Source organism: Siphateles boraxobius, unplaced genomic scaffold (assembly GCF_051911475.1).
Source record: "Siphateles boraxobius isolate OS27281-9 unplaced genomic scaffold, OSU_SipBor_1 1, whole genome shotgun sequence".
In the NCBI taxonomy this organism is placed as follows: domain Eukaryota; kingdom Metazoa; phylum Chordata; class Actinopteri; order Cypriniformes; family Leuciscidae; genus Siphateles; species Siphateles boraxobius.
Window position 1 is genome coordinate 15,914,215 of NW_027508699.1, and position 19,158 is coordinate 15,933,372.

The 19,158-nt window shown below is 36.6% G+C and overlaps 1 protein-coding gene across 2 annotated transcripts in view; it reads right to left on the reverse strand.

Annotated features, from left to right (window-relative positions):
- Positions 1 to 897: 897 nt before the first annotated feature.
- Positions 898 to 19,158, reverse strand: part of xrn1 (5'-3' exoribonuclease 1) — a 28,653-nt gene continuing 10,392 nt past the window's right edge. Inside the window, exons 11-42 of one of the 2 annotated variants that reach the window (XM_077224480.1) lie at positions 18,918 to 18,987; positions 18,519 to 18,624; positions 18,317 to 18,406; positions 16,875 to 17,031; positions 16,675 to 16,794; positions 16,416 to 16,585; positions 15,410 to 15,527; positions 15,213 to 15,308; positions 14,986 to 15,086; positions 14,751 to 14,882; positions 13,820 to 13,982; positions 11,710 to 11,823; positions 11,520 to 11,618; positions 11,244 to 11,359; positions 10,478 to 10,624; positions 10,293 to 10,382; positions 10,056 to 10,191; positions 9,909 to 9,965; positions 9,437 to 9,569; positions 9,287 to 9,356; positions 7,931 to 8,126; positions 7,536 to 7,628; positions 7,356 to 7,448; positions 6,326 to 6,415; positions 6,068 to 6,145; positions 5,397 to 5,528; positions 5,153 to 5,294; positions 4,841 to 5,013; positions 3,885 to 3,998; positions 3,630 to 3,729; positions 3,381 to 3,538; positions 898 to 2,405 (exon numbers count right to left, since the gene is read on the reverse strand). In XM_077224480.1, the coding sequence (XP_077080595.1) occupies positions 2,133 to 2,405; positions 3,381 to 3,538; positions 3,630 to 3,729; positions 3,885 to 3,998; positions 4,841 to 5,013; positions 5,153 to 5,294; positions 5,397 to 5,528; positions 6,068 to 6,145; positions 6,326 to 6,415; positions 7,356 to 7,448; positions 7,536 to 7,628; positions 7,931 to 8,126; positions 9,287 to 9,356; positions 9,437 to 9,569; positions 9,909 to 9,965; positions 10,056 to 10,191; positions 10,293 to 10,382; positions 10,478 to 10,624; positions 11,244 to 11,359; positions 11,520 to 11,618; positions 11,710 to 11,823; positions 13,820 to 13,982; positions 14,751 to 14,882; positions 14,986 to 15,086; positions 15,213 to 15,308; positions 15,410 to 15,527; positions 16,416 to 16,585; positions 16,675 to 16,794; positions 16,875 to 17,031; positions 18,317 to 18,406; positions 18,519 to 18,624; positions 18,918 to 18,987 (3,927 nt within the window). In that variant the 3' untranslated portion in view covers positions 898 to 2,132. Of the gene's footprint in view, positions 2,406 to 3,380; positions 3,539 to 3,629; positions 3,730 to 3,884; positions 3,999 to 4,840; positions 5,014 to 5,152; positions 5,295 to 5,396; positions 5,529 to 6,067; positions 6,146 to 6,325; positions 6,416 to 7,355; positions 7,449 to 7,535; positions 7,632 to 7,930; positions 8,127 to 9,286; positions 9,357 to 9,436; positions 9,570 to 9,908; positions 9,966 to 10,055; positions 10,192 to 10,292; positions 10,383 to 10,477; positions 10,625 to 11,243; positions 11,360 to 11,519; positions 11,619 to 11,709; positions 11,824 to 13,819; positions 13,983 to 14,750; positions 14,883 to 14,985; positions 15,087 to 15,212; positions 15,309 to 15,409; positions 15,528 to 16,415; positions 16,586 to 16,674; positions 16,795 to 16,874; positions 17,032 to 18,316; positions 18,407 to 18,518; positions 18,625 to 18,917; positions 18,988 to 19,158 lie in introns of both variants that reach the window. The other variant, XM_077224405.1, reaches the window with a different exon arrangement.

The window sequence follows — 19,158 nt, forward strand, 5'->3', positions numbered from 1 at the left end:
GATAGGTGTGGATGTGGATACTGAGTTCTTAAAGAGACAGTGCACCATTATCAGAAGACAAAAGGGTTTCTGAACTCTCACCCTGCTGAGAAAAAACAACAACCCGGAAATGTGTTCAGAAAATAAACTAAACTAAATAGTGGAGTATTTTGTGAAAACTTTTGATTTAGAATATAACTTAGAAGCCCGACTGTGAGCTATCAGCCCACTTTATTTCATTTTATTTTTAAAATAATCATGATTAACAGCAGAATTCCTGGTGGAAAAACTACATGATACTTTACAGAAAACCACTCCAATCAGAGAGTAGAGAAAAGCAACTCTTTAATAGCTCTTTAGCTCCGCCCACTCCCTTGAAGTACGAATTATGCAATTGAGTTGATCTCTCTACGTTTTCAAAATACTTAAATGTTTGTATATATGTACATTTTTACAATAAAATTGAAATATATTATTTTTATATATATAATCAACATTTGTGAATTAGTTGCTATATATATTTCAGCGCCACTGAAAAGGGGGGTGGGTGCTGTGCACTAAATTGCTGAGTTCAGAACCGCACTACTCTTACTATTTCTGCAGTTCCAAAATGCAACATATATATTTTTTGTGGATATGTAATTTTTTATTGGGGTCCAAGCTGAATTTAATTCATTTCCCGGAGACCAAGACACCTGTTTGGAGAACACTGTCAATAAAAAAACAAAGACGACTTGTAATATTTTTCATGAATTTAGAGTATTTGATTAATGATTGATTTATATGTACACTTCGTTATTTGCGAATAAATTTGTATGTTCTTTGTATGTACAGCTTTATAAGCCAAGAAAGCATTTGCAATTTTAAAATAAAAAAACACCACTGAGAAACCATAATTATCAAACATCAGAGGCAATATGATAGCAAAATGTTTATTATGATAACAAAATGTCTATTTACAGCACACCACCCTGTTAGGAGGTGTGCTTTTTTTGTCATTCTGATTTTAAGTCATTAAATAAACAACTCAAATGTCATTAAAAATAAAAGGTTTTACTTACATACTTTAAACATTTTAAAACTCAGACAAAAGAGATCTGGTAGGATACAAATATGCAAAGAAGATGAAAACAAAAGGTGCCAGCAAAGTTCCAAAGAGAAATATCAACAATTGTTATTTAACCCTTTTGTAAAATGGTGCATATAAAATCCATAGATCTAAATACACAAAATTCATTTTAAAATCATAGAACTTAAACATCTCCCCAGGAAATAAAGGTGGGCTAATACAAAAATAAAACCAATGTCCACAATCTATCTGAAAAGACAATTCAAGCAACATCTTATCAGAAAGGCAATTGTGTTTAAGTTTGCATCCCCTGCCTGACCCCATCTAATCTAATATGTACACACACAATAAACCACAGATATTACATTTGCTTAAACCAGTGTGCTTCCTGGCTGGGTGAACATTATGGGCTGGTTTTAACACCTGCTTTAGCGCTTCTGTCAAATCTTTAGCTAGTACGGGGCTTATTTTAAACCCCTGAAACTAGATCCAAGGGTTCAGTCAGATAGTTTTACTGCTTTCTGAGTTACACCGAAAGAAGTTAACATTATCTAGCCTCTCATGCTGGACTGCACAACGGTGTAATATATATATATATATATATATATATATAAAAATTATACCAGTACAGATGGTGTATCGCAGCAATTTTGCCACATTCTATTCCTTCCTTGTGCATACCGTCCCGCCTACAAAACTAATTATTGCACTTTGAATATTAAAATCCAGCATCAGAAAGTAACCAGTGAACATGATAAAAGCTTGAAGATCTGAAATTGGGTCAAAATACAACAGGAAGAAGAAAGAAAGAAAAAAAGCTGAGGTAAATGTAAAACCCTTTCATGATTCTATGATCATTTTGTTGCAGTTAATTAATACCAATAAAATGTTTTCCACCACTTCCTCCACTCAAAACATGCCAACTAAAACAAATACAAAACTAAATCGGTGCCAGTGACAAATAAATTGTCTCACCATGAAGACTGAACACTGCATCTTGTTTTTGCTATGAAATGTCTGGTTTCATATCGCTCTTTCTCCTCTAACTGTGATCAAGAGAGACGGACAGTGTGTGTAAATGTTTTCAGTCTGTCACTTTAGCAGCTTCGAAGTTGACTGCCAATTTCCTGTGTTTCCGCTTGGAGGCGGAGCCAGGCGTGTGAGGATTGGTGTTCTGCCTGGGCGTCTTGGGTGTGGGCTTATCTGCAGGCTCATGGGTGCTGATGGGTGGGGGGGTCTTGGGGGTAGATGAGGTCACTGAGGCAGAAGCAGGGGTCTGACCAGCATAGGCTGAGCTGCCTGACACTTGCTTTGCCTCCTGGTTCTTGGTTCTGCCTGAAACTCGCTTCTTGGTCACCTAAAGACACAATGGCAAGTTATAGCTTAAGTGGTATATGAGGGTGAAAGGGGTCAATGACAAATAAGTATGTCCACGATACTCTTTGTATTCATGTTAGTTTCATATGATTATGAAAAACTTTTTCATAAACATTTTCATAACGACAACCTGAATATCTAAAATGCTTTTAAATATGGTTTAAGGTAAATAGGAACTTTAAACAAATATAAGGAATTATTCATTCAGAAATATAAATTAAATTGTTTGGGTTGTTCCAGCACATGACATTTTATAACCTGAACCCAGACTAAAAAGAGATCAAACAACTTCATATGTGTCAAGATGATTTTTGGTCGAACCACATGACTTTCATTTGGTGGACAAGAGATGGTGTTGCAGGTAAACATTTTTAGCTGGTAAAATACAGATTAAAGTTTTAACAGTATTTCCTTATCAACTGAACCAGATTTGCATTATAGCTCTGAGATGGATTATATAATAATAATAATAATAAAAACAAGAAATAAAGAAATATATTACTATTATAATACAACTGAAAGTAAAATACTAGAGGTAATAAAGGTAACTACATGGGTTAAGGTCAGGTTTAGGGGTAGGTTCAAGGTTAGTACCTAGTTATTGTAACAACTATGATAAGTACGTAGTATGTACATGGGGAACAGGACTGTAAAATAAAGTGCAACCAAATTATTTTACAGTAGTAAAATTACAATATTTTTGACTTAATTTCTTACTTCGCAAGAGTTAAACCCTCAAGCTTTTATTTTGTCAGAAAACTGCAGAGACCTTTAAGGGTCTGTGACAGCAGGCTTACAAACACAGTGTGCAGCAAACTGTATAAACCATTTAATTAAAATACTGCAATGCGAGTCAACTTGATGTCAGAGAGAAGAAAAAGCGCAGCTTTTATTAGTGTTCAAATATTCAGAATCAAGATCTCTGTTTTTGACAACGCTATTAAGAAGACCTCACCTGAAGGGGAACAAACTGGTTGTGGGATCCACTGGCTACTGTTGGCACAGGGACCCGTGCTCCAGGAAAAGTACCTCCATAGAACGGCTGCCCTTGGTGGGGAAACTGCATTCCCCAATGAAGAGGTCCAAATCCTTGTGGGGGGATCAGAAGACTACCTGTGTAAATAATACATCAAAACAACAGTAAACGCAAGGACATCTGCATTAAAAGAATTTTACAGAAAACCAACAATGCAATGACTCAGACCTGCTGGCTGACCAAACATGGAGGGATGAGGTCCAAGAGGCCTCATCTGCTGGACTCCAGGGAATATGGGAGGAGGCAGTGGGAATGAACCCAATGAGTTCTGCAAAGACCGACAAGCATGTATTCCATGAGGCACCTGCTCATGAAGCATATACTTGATCACACCATGAGAAAAGACAAGTAGTTCTATCATATGTTGAATTCTTCAGTGTTTTGATGAGCTAATTTGATAAGACAATTGACAGTGACATTTACCAATCGTTGAAGGGCAAAGAGAGCAGCTTTCTCTTTCGCTTCGGTTTCAGAAAGACACTGAGGACCGTGAACCAGCAGACCATTAGATAACTTCACCTGGCACACTGTCAGACTCTACAGAACAAGAAAAAGAGCATACGAGATGGAAATATGGATGAAGAGGTTCACTAACCTTGCGTAAGGACAAATTTGTGAATGAAATATACATATGAAAGTTTTCACAAACAAATCATGATTCATTGACAACTCATTGCGCAAACAAATTTATTACAAATTTACAAAAAAAGTAGAAACCACATGTATGTAAAGATCACATACTCTGATATTCATAATATTCTCATGTTTGTCTTAGTATTTGATTAGCTACAACTGGTATTTGTCATAACTGCTGTTCATTCGTTCAAAATGCTACAGTGCGATGGAAAAGAGAAAAACAATCTCTACATAAAAAACTTGTCGCATTGACGGCAAAAAATGGCAGTCTGAAAAGATGCATTTAAATTAAAATGTTTAATCGCACCAAATTTTTGCACTGAACATTCATCTTTGTGTAAACAGGCCTTTAGACTGATTTTTCAGAAGTTATCCAGTGCGTATAAATACAAATAATACAAGCAATTATTAGTGAATCAGACCCCGTTGTCTTATACATATATATATTTCTTAATAATTTCTCCCAAAATTTCTGGTTAGTTATTGTAAAGATCTATCTAAATTAAAAATATAACTGAAATAGATCTGCAAAAAAAGAAAGCCAATCATAATTCAACGTTCTTTTCTTTCTTAATCTGTAAACGGCACACTTTTTAAAAATGTAATCTATATTGCAAATTTCTCTAAAACTTTCTCATTCTATCTCTATTTGAGTAAACCTCATTTCATGAATCCCTGTGCTACTTGAAAACACAATCCTTAAGAATAGACAGATGTAGGTGAAGATTGTGACATGGACTAACCTGTCTGTTGCGGAGGAAGGCGAACTCTGGCGGTCCCATCCCAAGCCCCATGCATACCCGCCCGAGTTCAGTGGCCATGCTGGGCAGGAGGGGCGGCTGTCCAGCCAGAGGAGGAGGAAGAGGAGCAGCAGTCAGAGTTGGGGCGTCAGCCTGAGGAGTGTTTATCCGAGCAGCTATGGGAAAGAGAACGCCTGCAATTATTCCCTGTGCATATCTCATAGTATAAGAATTAAGCATCTAGTTACTGAATTACAGTTCCACAGCCCAAAATATTAGAGATTGATTCTGGTTCTGATTGGACACATGCAGTACCTAGTTTTTTGCTGGAGCGTCTCTTGCTCTGCAATTGGCTGTTGGGGTTTGCTGAATTCTGGCCACCAGAAGTGGAATCAGGGGCAGAGCTTGTTCCAGAGCTGTCAATCTTCAACATTTCTTTCAATACCAGAGTTCCCTTCTGCTCAAAAAAAAACAAAAAACATTTTAAGACATTAAATAAACTTTTTTTTTTGCGGAAGAATTCCCTAAAATAGTGATTTGAGAAACATGGACTGCACACCATGGCGAAGGACTGTGGTGAAAGAGGCTCTCCTGAGTGGTTCTTGGGCTCTTTAGGCAGATGGTGCTGGGTGGGCTCAGGATCCTTTGAGATCTTTAGATTGGCTAAAAGCTCCTCAAACTCAGTAGATGCCTGTAAACAAATAAATAAATACAATTTATCATAGCTAATGAAATACACAGAAATTTAAAGTGTTGCTTCATAATCATTCCACAGTCTGCAGGATTAGGCCGGCATGGCACACCTGATATGCAGGATAATCATTGCTGCATGACTCATAGTGTGAGAGAGGAATATGTATTTATTTTAGATGGTTGTGGCAGTAATTGTCAGTCAAGCAGTTGGTTGAATTTAGATACGAGATGAATAGGCAGTCGAGAACGGATAATGGATGGATGGATTTCAACACAGTATACAAGGTAATTAAAGGAATAGTTCACCCAAAAGTGGAAATTCTTTCACTATTTATTCATCCTCATGTCCCAAATCTGTATGAATTTTTTTCTTCTGCAAAACACGGAAGATGATATTTTGAAGAATGTTGGACCCCAATGACTTCCATTGAATGCAAAGAAAAACAGTCGTACAGGCCTGAGGACGAGTATATGACAATTTTAATTTGAATGAACTATCCCTTCAACATTCCACTCAGAAACCACAAATGACAGTACCTTATTTGAAGGCCCCTGTACGAGAGCTGTATTCAGATCCTCATTTCTCTTTAGGAGTCTAATACTGCCACCTGAGGCCTGCAAAATTATACACTTATTAAAATACACTTATTATTAATATTAAAAGCATTTAGAAAAAAAAACCAGAATAAAATATACTGTATAAAGGTGAACTGTAAAAGATTATATTGTGTAACTAATGACAGTGCTTGTCAGCTGAATTATACAGCGTGGTGTGTATGAAATATGCAAACATACAAGTTTGTTGGATGGGTCGCTGCCTTGGCTCTGTTTATTTTGTCCCTCCAGCTGGTGCTGATGTGGCACTGGTCCACAGCTTTTCCCATCCTGTCACAAATGACACCAAGTAAACGTCATTCATCATATATAACAAACAATAGGGGCTTTCACACCGGGTAGTTATAGGAACTTATAGGAAGTAGCCACCAGTGTGGTTCCCCGATAACTAAATGTTCTTCAAGGGCCATTTTTCTGGTAGCATTCACACCATCAGTAGGAACTCTGAAGTGAAGTAAGCCGCGATTGTTGTTGTGACTTTTATTTTGGAGGTGCGGCGGACATTTATTTTGACAGCGCTAAAAACACCAGAGCCTGAGCACACAGCGCTCCTATTCTCCATTAATTTATGATCTGTTTAGCAGTCTTGTCTTATACCTAATTAGATACTGTTATACAAAGAAAGAAGAAAGTATATGAAAAAGTATTAGCGTTTGCTGTGTGGTTGATGCCCAATGTCGCTAGCTGAGCAGAAATACACAATCGTGTTTTGGTTGGTCCCCTCAAAGTTGTGTTGGATTTTCTCCTCAGCGTAAAGGTTGAGAGGTCCATCTATCACTGTTTTCCATGTTCGTAGAATCAGTTTGTGTAGTAATTAGGCTATAATCTCTAAATATATATTTTTTTTTTGAAGGCAGTTGCTGGTGTTTCGCATGCGTTCGGCCAATCAGCGTATACTTATTTCACTGGTAGTTCCTATTGTGCTGGGTTAGACCCTACTCTAATTACTCTACGCTAATTTAGTCCCCCCAACAGGCATTTCTATTACTAAATTTGTTCCCAGTTCCTGTGGTGCGAACACGCCAAAAAGAGAGTACTTCCATCATTAGTTCTAGGAACTATGAAAAGGTTCCTCTGGTGCGAACAAGTTTATTCTTCAAGATTCTATTTTATTTCTGTTAATTTATTTCAAGGTCGCAAATGTTTTTTAGTTTTAGTTAACGATAACACTGATCACAAACATGCACAGAAAGTAAGAGAGAGTACTTACATTATTTTGCCAGTGAGCTGGTGGTTTCTGGGGCATTCCTGAACTCTGAAGAGACTGCCATACATTACTGAACTCCTTCTCATTACCAGAGCCCTACAGGAACACACAAGCAACGATGTTATAATCCATTACGGACAATCCCCAGAGCAGAAAGCCCTATTGACATCACACCCTTCATACCTTGTGTTGGTTTTTCTGGTTCAGGCCTTTGTGAGGAGAGTTTCTGTTGCCCTGAGAGTCAGTCCTGAGATTGAAACTTTGTCGGCCATTCTGCTGCTGTCAATAGGAAATTCAACACAGTCAGACTATCCTCACTTGAACAACATACTTCTCTTTGCATTATTGAAGAGGAACCTGTTGGCACTGCACAGATTTCTACTTCTACTTTCTAATGACTTAATATTAAGGTGTAATTATATTAAAGACCTAGAGGAACATAAAGTAAGATCTTGGCACAAGGAACATAAAGTAAGATCTTCACCCTTTAAAAATGTATTAGTTAGTCTGGAGTGGCCTATTCGCTAGCAGAGATTCAACGAGGGCCTGCTTATGAGAGATAAATGTTTGGCCTTTACCTGCGTAGGTATAAACGGTGAGCGTGGCGAGTGATTAAGGCCACCCAGCTGACTCTTGTGTGTGACATGAGATGAGGACGAGGGCTGGGGTTTGACGATGGCCGTGAGTTTGTGTGAGCCCTGCTCCTTCCTGCTGCCATGACTCAGGTTGATTAAGGCACTGGGGGGCAGTCGATATCCACGTCCAGGAGAGCACCTACACAGAGAGCACACACATTCAGTCAAAGTCTTTAGATGTACAAAGACAGAGAGATCATATTACTATAAATGGGAGAAAGTGCAACACACAATACTGCGGAATAAAAGAGCCAATCGGTAGTCATTGTGTCACTGCAGCTGCCTTTCTGAGACACGTACTTATGAATGCATGTGCGCAATGGCTGGTCCAACCTGAAAAATTATTTTTGTGTCATAATTTGAGCGTGTAGAAACAAAATTTAGAAACAAGTTGTTGTCGGATTTCATTGGCGATTTCAAATGTGAAATTTATTCATACGCTTGGTGAACAGCTTGCATGTACTTGCATAACTGAAATAGCTGACCGAGAGCCGTCTCAAAGATGGCCATCGAGTGAAATTACTTGCCTTTGGCTCCGTTTACATCTGGTATTAAAATGCGTTTTGGTCGATCAGATCAGAAGTAGACGAGAACTTCTGTCCTGATTTCTTTGAGGGGAGGGTCCATGGGCGGGTAAATGTATGGAATTTTTGAGATCTTTCGATCTAATGATTCAAAATAAGCTTGCGCAGTTTACATATGACTGTGCCCGTAGACAACAGAAAAACACAGAGGAGAAGCTTTTGTTTCATCTGACAGCCACCAGACCACACTGAATGCTGTTAGGGCATGGTGAGAGAACATTGTGCTTGGCAAGTTTTTCGTCTTCCAACCATAATGTTTACACGTTAGGTGAGTAGGCGGAGAGTAGACATTCGACCACATGAGCGTTTACACTACGAAATCAATCCGGACTAATGCGTTTTCGACTACCTCTAGAAGTGGTTAAAAGTGGTCAAGTTCAAAACGTTGTACACACAGTTTATACCTGTCTTTAGCGTCGTCCACTTGTGATTCGATCGACCAAAACAGTTTAATAGCTGCTTAATATTTTTTTGTGGAAACCGTGATGTTTTTCAGTATTCTTTGATGATAGAAAGTTTAAAACAAAAGCATTAATTTAAAATCCTTTATAACACTGTATAGAAGTTTACTGTTACTTTTTTAAAAATGTGGCCACGCTGAATAAAAACGCTTTCTTACTTTACCCAAATCTTTTTAACAGTAGACTATGTGTATGCATTATATAGAGAATATTTCTAAATTTGCATAGTCCATTCAGAGCAATAACTTCTGTACCTGACAGTGAGTCCTCCAGCAAACTCCTCATCAAACAGCACTTCATACAGAACTTCAGCCTCGCGTTCAGCTGATGGACCAGGAAAAAGAAAGAATGAAGAACAAAAACCAAAATCAGAAGGATGCCAGAGAGTTTGTGTCGGCTTTTACCTCCTTTGATACCAATGACAGTACCCCGAAGGCCAAGTGGAACAGAGAAGCTTTCTCTCACATTGACCACACGGTCAAACAGATGATACTCTGCATCGGGATCTGGAATAACACCGAACTGCTGCTCCAGAGGCTGTACACACACACGTTTACTTGTATATCTAAATGTGGACATTCCATAGAGTTCTATTGTTTTTATATACAGCTATAACCTATAATTACCTAATCCTAACCCACACCCTAAACCTAACAAAAAAATACACACATACATATTACCTTATTCACTATAAGCTATTTTAGGCACAAACTGCTATATTGTTGCAGTTCATGCTAATAATAATATAATTCAATGTTTGATTTTAATGACGTTTGTGTCATATACATAACATATTGATGCCACATAGATCATACATGTACACAGACATCATACACGTGTCACATATATCAAACATGTATATAGTGACACACATACCCTAAAAAGCAGATGGGGCTTCACGGTGACCCGCACTTTCTTGTTCATCTTCTTTGCCTGTCACCCAGAGAAATCAACACAACAACATAAAGACAGGAACAACAACAGTGATTGTTGAGGTTCTAGAGGTCTGTATGTGATCCTCACCTTTGTTTTCTCCAGCTCCTCCTCAATCTTCTCCACAATGCCACTGTCCAGGATCTGTAGATCACATGACGCTCGGGAGGTGGAGCTGACCGGATGGGTTTTCAACCAGCCCTGGATCTCCTGGATCTTCTCAGCCCTTTTCATTCAAAGAATCACAAATGATAAACAGTCACCACCAAGTCTGGCATTCTGAAAATGTATGTATTACAGCTTGTCTAAAACAGATTAAAACCCCACCCATTCTCATCCACTCCAGGCCAGACGTCATCTTCGTAAAAGACGTCATCGTGACTGTTTCGTGCTATGAAGTCAAACACCTCTGAAAATCTGAGAGACAAAGACAAGAAATTGTTAAAATATTCACACAAAAACAGGTGCAACCACAGGCGCACACACACACAGCCTCAAATACGCATACGCACCTATCCAAGTATTCAGCCAAGAGATCTTCTACAGCAGCAGAGTAGAGCCACTCCTTCTCTGTCCTCTTGGTATAGCCAGGAACTTCCTCATTCTTCTTGTTGAACTTGAGATTAAGGCCCACATTGACTTTCTGCTCTCCATGAGGACTGAAAAGTGCACAATTCATTCAAAAGCCATTCATTTTTACACTAAACTGTATTTAAATTACTGTACTTAATTAAATAATGAAAATAAAATTCTGTGGATTCTGTGGATTAACCAATAAAATTACCGATTTTGTTATCATACGCTATTGTCGAAATAAATAATAAAAATCAAACACTAAAAACCAAAATCCTTTTAAATGCTGCAACTCAATAAAGATATCATACATTGTTATATATAGAGTGTGAAAATTGATATTCATTTTGAGATCTGCTAAAGATTACATTTAACGGTGTTATTAAATCAATGGTCATCTATGTAAAGATAAGGGAAATGAGCTGCACAATTAAATGTCCAAAACTGTGTGATTGTGTGTGCGTGTGCGTATATATGTGTCCCTATCAAATTTATCAATTTTAGATGGATAACTAACCCCAGATGCTTTGATTAACTAAAATTGCTTGACAAATAACGTATATATTAAATGTAAACCTAGGATCTATAATTGGTTAAAGATTTGGATACTTTTGCAAAGCCCTGTATAAGGAGTAAATTGAAATTATGAAATAAAATATAAACTACCAAGTATGCACTGTTTTTCGAAACCTGAATTCCACTGACTTTTTTTTGGATCCTCGTCCGATGAAGATGCTACCGGAGAACCTTGAGACGAGGTAGCTGGTTATACCGAGGCGAGAGGCGAGCACATACCCGGGACAGTACTTCACTGAGTATTTCTGAATGAAAACAAAATACTATAGGTAAAATCTGAAAATAAAAAAACAGTACGAAGACCTAGACCAAAGATACAGTGTTAAATAAATAAACTACAGAACACCGCGTTTCAATCAGAGAGTATAGTGGAGAGTGGGTAATCTTGACAGACTCAAGACTTACATGCTGGTTCTGTATTAAGGCATCAAGTTGAGGTTCACATGGTACAGAGAAAACCACTCTGACTCGTCCCTCACTGATGACATCACTAGAATCTTGCACCTAAGCAAACAAAACATCCTTCATTACTGGCATTTAACTATTGGAGATAGTCTGGACTGGAAAGCACACAAAAAAAAAAAACTGTACTTACATCTCCCATTGCACCGTAATATGGATTTCCAACCATAAAGACAGCGGTTCCAAGGGGAAACAGCTCCTCCAGTGTTTTGAAGCGTGCCAATGACGAATCAAAGGTTTTGATATCCTAGAGTGCAAAAAAAACCATCAAGACAGATGAGACAAGGCCATGAGAGATCACAAAGGTTGCGTTTATTTGATCAAATTTACAACAAAATTGTGAAATGTTATTATAATTTAAAATACCTGTTTTCAATTGTAATATTTGTAAAAATGTAACTTAATTCTGTCATGGCAAAGCTGAATAATTGGGAATTTTTTGTTGTTTTTTTTTGTTGATATTTCGCAATATTAAAGGGTAAGTTCTGCGTTTTACAAGTAAAGCCCTGTTTTAAGATAGTTTCTGATTAAATCGAACGGTTAAGATTAAACAGGGTATCTGCACACTTTTTAAAATCAAATTTAAGGCTTTTTAAGACCTTTTTAAAACCTGAAGAAATCAAAATTAATACCTTACATTAGGGGTGAGCAATATTGACAAAAATATCTCTCAATATTTTCAAAGTTTTGTTGATGATAATTAGATGATATTTTACTGATTGTGTTTGTGTGCTGGTACCATGGCTGGTTTAGGCCTGTTGTTGACAGCTGACTCACGAACATATATATATATATTTCATATTCTATGCAGTGGTCAGTTCACAGCAGTGAAAGAAATTAACTTTTTTTTTTAAAGGGCAATATTTGCAACCTTAAATTGAGTTCCAGGGGAATTTTCACCCATATATGGACTTTTTTTTTTACTTAGAGGTATGCATCACCTTTTATGTCAAATTCTAACATTCAAATTAAATTATATTAGAAGAATAACACAATACCAATGTTAACAGTTAAATTAAATCAAAATCCATCTTTGCAGTGCAGAGGAGACACAGAAGCAGCATCAGAACTGGCATTAATATATTTACACTCCATTTACAATTGAATAAATAAAGCTATGAGATATTCAATTCTTTCAATTCTTCAATTCTTAATTCAATATTTAAATATGAACTGATTTCTAATTGTAACATTTTAATTACAGGATACTCTAACCCGCCAGTAGGCAGCGGCAAGTCACCGTCTCAGGGAGTCATTCATTCAACCGATTTGTTCAAACGGCCGATTCATTCAGGAAGCGCAAGTGATTGTTCATTGAATCGTTAAAATGATTCGTTCAAAACGCGGATTTCAGTCAATAAATCATCGCTGTCTTTTGCTTTGAGACTCTGTTACGGTTTCATTTTGAAATTCGCGTCAGCGAAATAAAGGGAAAACAAACAATATTTACAATATTGTTTATAAAATGTAACTCACAAATGTTAATTTAACTGTTATATAAAATAAATATCATATTTGCTATTGTGCACTGGAAAACAGCCCTCTTGCTGATGTAATATTGTATGATAACATCATATCATATGATATATAAAATACAAAAACTTTATACGTCTATTAGGGAACATACCTATAAAACTGCACTGACACATCACGCAGTGAAAGCAAGCATGAGAGACAAATGCGATGTCAGCTCGCAGTGCGCCCTCGTACATAGTTAACGTTAAAGTAAAACAATGATAACAATATCATAATAGACAATACACATCACACACCACTACGCACATAAAGAATGAACTTAAAATTTAACTGAAATTAACCAACTTTCTTCTCCTTCTCTCCTGCTGTTTCACGTGCAGGAGACAGACGTAATGCTGGCGCGAATGTGACGCGAAATGTCACGTGAACGAGCAAATCCACAAAGAACGAATAATAAATAAAAAAGTAGCTAATTAGATAGTTTTGATTTGGAAAACATTTAGATATGTCTAAGTCAAATTGCCATCGAAAATTTAAGAACTTTCATAAGTAAAAATAAGACTTTAAGACTTTTTATGGCCTTAAATTTTTAGGGACTTTTTAAGGACCCGCGGACACCCTGATTAAAATTTGGACACATGCTGCTGTCATGAGAATTTTAGGTTTTTGTGTTAGCAAAACACAAGTATATATATAAATATCTTAATTGCTCCAAACTTTTGACTAGTGTATATAATGTATATTTTTGGGCTGGTGTGAATATTTACCTTCACAATCGTCTGGTATGGAAAGGGCAGGACCTGTTTGGCAAACTGCTTCTCCAAATGGACCGTTCCGTTCTGACCAATGACATACTTCCTGCCTGTCAGCAGCTGGGCGTAAACCACCACCTCAGTCTCTTTGATCACGATGCCTTTACGTCTGCTGAAGCTGCAAACCAGACACAGAGATATTTTACTTATGGACACTACATACACACTCAACCTGACAGAATTAAAAAATACAAATGTGTCTAAGACTCTGAATATCCTTAGCTAATATTGTTACTGAAAAATATTAGTTTATACAGTATAGTTATCAGAGACAGACTTTTGCCTACTGGCATAAATTGGGGGGTACTTTGTAGCTTATTCTGAACAAAACACACCCATTTAGAACGGAAGAGATTGTCTTGACCACAGCAACCATCAATGACACCATGATTTGAAGAAGAAGAAAAAAATCAAATATTGCCACACTGGTCTCCAACAGTGCTTTAGAAAACAATGAGACATTAAGATTAGAATGCCAGTCTGAACTGAAGTATTACATATTAATTATTTATGACAACTAAATTTGGTACAAAATTTGGTGCTAATGTTTTAATATGGATATTTTTGTATAGATATCTAGTTTACTTGCTACTTAGAGTCTCAAACTAAAATCTGTGCATCTTTCAAAGATCTAAATCAAATTCATTTGGGCAAAACCACTGATGAGTATAGAGCTTCTCCAGTACCATACTTTGTTTCTGGGTAGACTGATAAAAAGCTCACACCTGGAAGTCACATATCAGCCAGCTAATCTCTTACGATTTGGCAATTGCCATTTCTGTGTCCAATATGTACATCAGATGAATCAGTTTCATAACTTATGCAATATTATTGTTGATAAACTTATTACAAATGACAAATAATGAAAATAAAAGGGGCAGCATACTGCTCTGTGAGGCCTTGCACTTCTTTGACCCACTCCTTCTGCTCTTTATCAGTCAGATGGGTCACTTTAGTAGGCGGTAGAGTGTTGTCCAGATACAACACCTGTGATCCTGAGGGTTCTTCTAAACAAAACCTGCAGACCAAGAGGGACACACTCTTAACAGACTAGGAGAGTTTGAGTTAGCTTTATCTGACAGCATATAATCTTGAAATATCAACACAACAACCAAACTTACTTTGTTTCTCCATCTGAAACAGCTACAACTCGAGCTTCCATCAAATGGGGCCAGTTCACAAACAAAGACTTTCCAAGAACCCGTGCTGAAACATCTTCCACCTGCAATAAAGAAAAACACACATATTACCATAACCATGAAATAACAACTTTAAAGTGCAGTTCAGTGTCTGAGACAGTCCGACATAAGGCAATAAAATTGAACAAAATCAGGACTAGAAGTCCCACCTGCTCCATCTCCTGGCTGGCTAAAATCTCCAGAATCATGTTCTCTCCTCTGCTGCTTTGTTGAAACACCAATACTCCACTCTTCTTCTTATAAAACTGTGAGAAATACAGCAGGAAATTAATCCTGTGATGACCTGACAATGATCCCCTTATTGGGTTAATAAGTGCTGCAGACAGGGGGGTTGAGGATTGTTTACTTTGTGACGGATGTGCTGTAAGGTGGGGAAGCCGCAGAAGTAAAGCGCTCCTCTGTCAATCCTGCGCCCAACGTGATCCAGAGGTACACGCCAAGCATCCATCGGGATTGGTGTTTGCCTAAAACACAAACACATTGGATGAGAATTCCAAAAGATAACAAATAAATATGTCAAGTGTCGACCTTGTTCAGAGTGAATTGATGTGAAGCGGATGTCTTAATTGGAGTAAAATCATAGTAATGCATTTATTATTAATAATTGTATTTCTATTTTTTTTTATTACTATTATTAACAATCATTTATTTATTTGTTAATTGTACTATGTAAAGTATAAATGTAAATCCAAAAGTGTGACATCAAATAAAATGAAGGCATAAGGTATTATTAACAAAAATAAATAAATAACTAGAAATAATTAGAATTTATCTGTTAATTGTAAAGTTAAAAGAGTAAATTTATATACAATAGTGAGACACATACTTTATTTTTATTATAATCAGAAATATAAATATTAATTACAATGTATCTGTTAATTGTAAAGTGTAAATGGAAATACAAGCGAGACACCATTTTAAAATAATTGCATCATTTTATTATATGTATTATCAACATCATCAAAAATAATCAATAGAATCTAACAAATAAATAGAAATAATCAGAATTTATCTATTAATTCGAAATTGTTCAAATGTGAATTCAAAAGAGTGACATAATAAATAATAATTAAAATGTATGTTAATTATAAAGTATCAAGTGTTTAACATCACATTTAAATGCATAGCTTATTATTATTATTATTAACAAAATAAATGATTAGAAATAATGTGAATGTATCTGTTAATTGTAAAGTTAAAAGAGTAAATGTAAATACAATAGTGTGCCATAATAAAACAAATGCATAATTTATTACTATTATTATCAGTAATAATACATAAATAATAATAATTAGAAATGATAAAGAACCTCGGCTTGCAGATTCAACATCAGAGTGGGCGGCAGGACATACCTGACATGGCAGTGAACGATGTTGGGGAAGAGTTGTGGCAGGGAGGAGCTGTAGGCATAGTCCAGCTCTTTATCAAAGCAGTAGACGGCACACTCAGTATGTCTGTTCCTGGCCTTCTCCGATGGAGTCAGTTTATCAGCGTAGGGCTCCATAGCAGCTAACAAGCATTTCTGAACGCAAACGCATACATATCATGAAAGTGCACTTACAACACAGATGTTATGGCAAGATACACAGTTAATGCAGATGTTTAAAGCACCTCGTCGATAAACGGGATGAGCACCACGGCCTCCCACTCCTGCTGTTTGCCATTCAGGTCCGTTTTGAAGTCTTGTGGGTAATACTCAACAATGGGTGAGCTAAGTGATGTCATCAGATGCTGTGAAGGACATAGTGTCAGTGAATGGCGATAAGTTTCAAACAAACATCAATGTGGCGAGGACGTGAAGTGTGTGTCACCTGGTAACCCTGCGGAAGAAGGTCTTTGCTGGCTGATGGCAGGACGCCCAAGAGCTGCTCAAATGGCATGAAGGGTTTGGCCAGATCAAAGGTCAACTTGAGACTAGAGATGTTTCTCACATCAGAAAGGAAGGGAGCATAGTGGTATGGATAATACCTGTAGTGATACGAGAGGAGCACTAAGTTTCCTTTAAAGCCAACAAATCAAATCCAACCAGATTTATTTAAGTCACCATGAAAACAAAAGTTGACAACCCTTATTTTTTTATGGAATATTGCAGTATTTATTATAAATGATTTATCCATGCACTTTTTTTTCAATTCATGTGCCCTCAATCTTTAATCAAAATAACTTCCTCTCCCTTGTGCAGCGTCATCTCTTCTCTGATGATGCGTTTACTGGCGTGAGGGCGGGACAACCTGTCACTCACATTAAAGATCCACCAATAGCAAACCACAACCATCCAATCAATTCCCAATGGACAAAATCAAGTCACATACCTAGTCTACATTTTTCTTGTTCAGGAAGCCGTTGCATTGGGATATACATCACAACAGGAAAGAATAGAATATCTGAACTTAAGTTTCATGCCGGCATTAATACATATTCCCTAATACTTTTAAGAAGGACAGTTTGATTAATCTAAAATTTAGATTCTAAATAAAACTGAAATCGCAATATGGCTTTGTGCGATTGTTAAATTGCAAAGGCTGTGAATTATTCAAATTAATATATGCACGGCATGTTTCAGAGTTAAGCATGGCATTATGTTCTTTTACATGTGAGCAGCTCATTATCTGCTGGTGTTTGCAGTGTCTCATAACAGTTCAGTTCACAGTAAATTCTGCCCCACAAAAACTCATCTCTGAGTATTGGTCATTTATAACAGTGGAAAGACAACATGCATCAATCATCTTCCCAAACTTGTAATGAGAAGCACTTATCAAAAGAGAAGCTTTAAAGGGCTACCTGCGGTTTTCTGTCAAAATAAAAGTTTTATGGTTTCACGTTTAAAAATGGAGATAAGAATTAATAAATATTAGTATTGTAATTTTACAGTTGTGAAGTAAAATAATTACATTATTTTTCTTAAACTTTTTATTTTACAGAAAAGTATTACAATATTGTTTTTAGTAATTTGTATATTTATTATTAAGTAATAGTAATTATGAAAGATCATTATTATTATTGTTGCTGTAATATATATATATATATATATAAAAAAATTGCAATATTGTGCAAACATACAGAGCAAACCTGGAATTTGTTGTTTTATTCCTTTTTTTATTTTTTATTTTATTATCACATTTAAAATATTATTCACAATAATATTATCCCATTATTTATCAAGGGAAAAATTGTTATTAGATTAATTACCTAAATCGTGCAGCACTACTTTTAAGCACGACTCACTACATTTTTTCACTCTCTCTTAGCTCACCAGCTCCAAGACTGAACTCCATGGTAGTAGTAATGCAAGATCCACTGGATTCCCTCCACGTAACATTTAGCCTGATTGGCCAAAAACTCACTGCAAGATTAACACAGAGAAAATTAGACTTTTCAGAACCGTTCATTTTCAAATGCACAGAGAAATCATACATCTTCCATCCTTTCCAAATTTAAAATGAATGGAGACTCACTCTGAGACGACTTCAACACCCATCTTGGTCATGTAGTAGGTGCGCTTATACTGTCGAAACTCTGTTTCAAACATGTCATCATCATCACCATCCTCCTCTGCGCCTTCTAGTGCATTGTGGGAAATAGTAAACCCTTATTTAGAAGCGCAATGCTTTAAAATGTGTTTAAATGTCTGCTTGCACGTCCTTTTACAGTACATGCACTTATACAAAAATGTACTGAGTAACATAAGGTAATTACTTAGACTTAATATGAGTTACGGTTAGGTTCAGGTTTGGGTTCAGGGTTAGTACCTAGTTTTTAATAGTAAGTCCATACACAGGACTATAAAATAAAGTGCTAGCCAGTGTCTAGACCAATTATCAAGAGTAATGAATTTGGGGTGTGTGTTTGTGTACCTCTTCCTGGAGTGCTGTGAGATTCTCTGACTCCATCAAGAGTGGAAAGACAGAGAGTGTCGTCTGAAGACTAAAAACAAAGGAAACACTCAAAAGTGACTTATTATTCTGACACTTATCCTCATCTTGCTCAAACCTGTATGACATTCATTCTTGAGTGAAATGAAAAAAAAAAAACATTTCACATGGACATTTCATTTAGTTTGTCACACAATGTAATGATATGGCTTCATAACAATCA